Source organism: Mesitornis unicolor, unplaced genomic scaffold, assembly GCF_000695765.1.
Source record: "Mesitornis unicolor isolate BGI_N332 unplaced genomic scaffold, ASM69576v1 scaffold19052, whole genome shotgun sequence".
In the NCBI taxonomy this organism is placed as follows: domain Eukaryota; kingdom Metazoa; phylum Chordata; class Aves; order Mesitornithiformes; family Mesitornithidae; genus Mesitornis; species Mesitornis unicolor.
The window spans coordinates 1-782 of NW_010171423.1; the positions used below are offsets into that span (position 1 = coordinate 1).

The 782-nt window shown below is 54.5% G+C and overlaps 1 protein-coding gene across 1 annotated transcript in view; it reads left to right on the forward strand.

Annotated features, from left to right (window-relative positions):
- Positions 1 to 186: 186 nt before the first annotated feature.
- LOC104537216 (serine/threonine-protein phosphatase 2A 65 kDa regulatory subunit A alpha isoform-like) overlaps positions 187 to 782 on the forward strand; it is a gene marked incomplete at both ends in the record, with an annotated part of 2,516 nt that continues 1,920 nt past the window's right edge. The window contains one exon of the mRNA XM_010180032.1: positions 187 to 247. Coding sequence (XP_010178334.1) covers positions 187 to 247 — 61 coding nt within the window. The remainder of the gene's footprint in view (positions 248 to 782) is intronic.

Consider the following 782-nt stretch of genomic DNA (forward strand, 5'->3'; position numbering starts at 1 on the left):
GAACTGGGATGGACTGGGATATACTGGGAGGGAGTGGGAGTGAAGCCAGCCATGCTGGTGTGACTGGGAGAGAACTGGTCCGTATTGGGAGAGAATTTACTGGTTTATACTGGTTTGGTACTGGTTTATACTGGCTTATAGTAGTTTATAGTGGTTTATACTGGTTTATACTGGTTTTCTCCCCAGGGTGTGGAGTTTTTCGATGAGAAACTGAACTCGCTCTGCATGGCCTGGCTGGTCGACCACGGTGAGCCTGAACTTGGCTTACACTGGGAGCACTGGGAGGGGTTACTGGGAGCTACTGGGAGCCTCTGGAGGCGTTACTGGGAGTTACTGGGAGCTGGAAGGGGTTACTGGGAGCTACTGGGAGCCCTGTGTGGGTTACTGGGAGTTACTGGGAACTCCTAGGGGGGTTACTGGTGGTTACTGGGAATTTTGTATGGGTTACTGGGAGTTCTAAAAGGGCTTACTGGGAGTTACTGGGAGCCCTTAAAGAGTTACTGGGAGGTGCGGGGAGGTTACTGGGAGCCCCTAGGGGGGTTACTGGGAGCTACTGGGAGCCCTGTATGGGTTACTGGGAGTTACTGGGAGCCCTGTATGGGTTACTGGGAGCTCTGGGGGGGTTACTGGGAGCCCCAGAAGGGGTTACTGGGAGTTACTGGGAGCTCGAGGGGGGTTACTGGGAGTTACTGGAAACTCTGGTGGCTTACTGGGAGTTACTGGGAGTCCTGTATGGGTTACTGGGAGCTACTGGGAGGCCCAGAAGGGGGTACTGGGGGGTA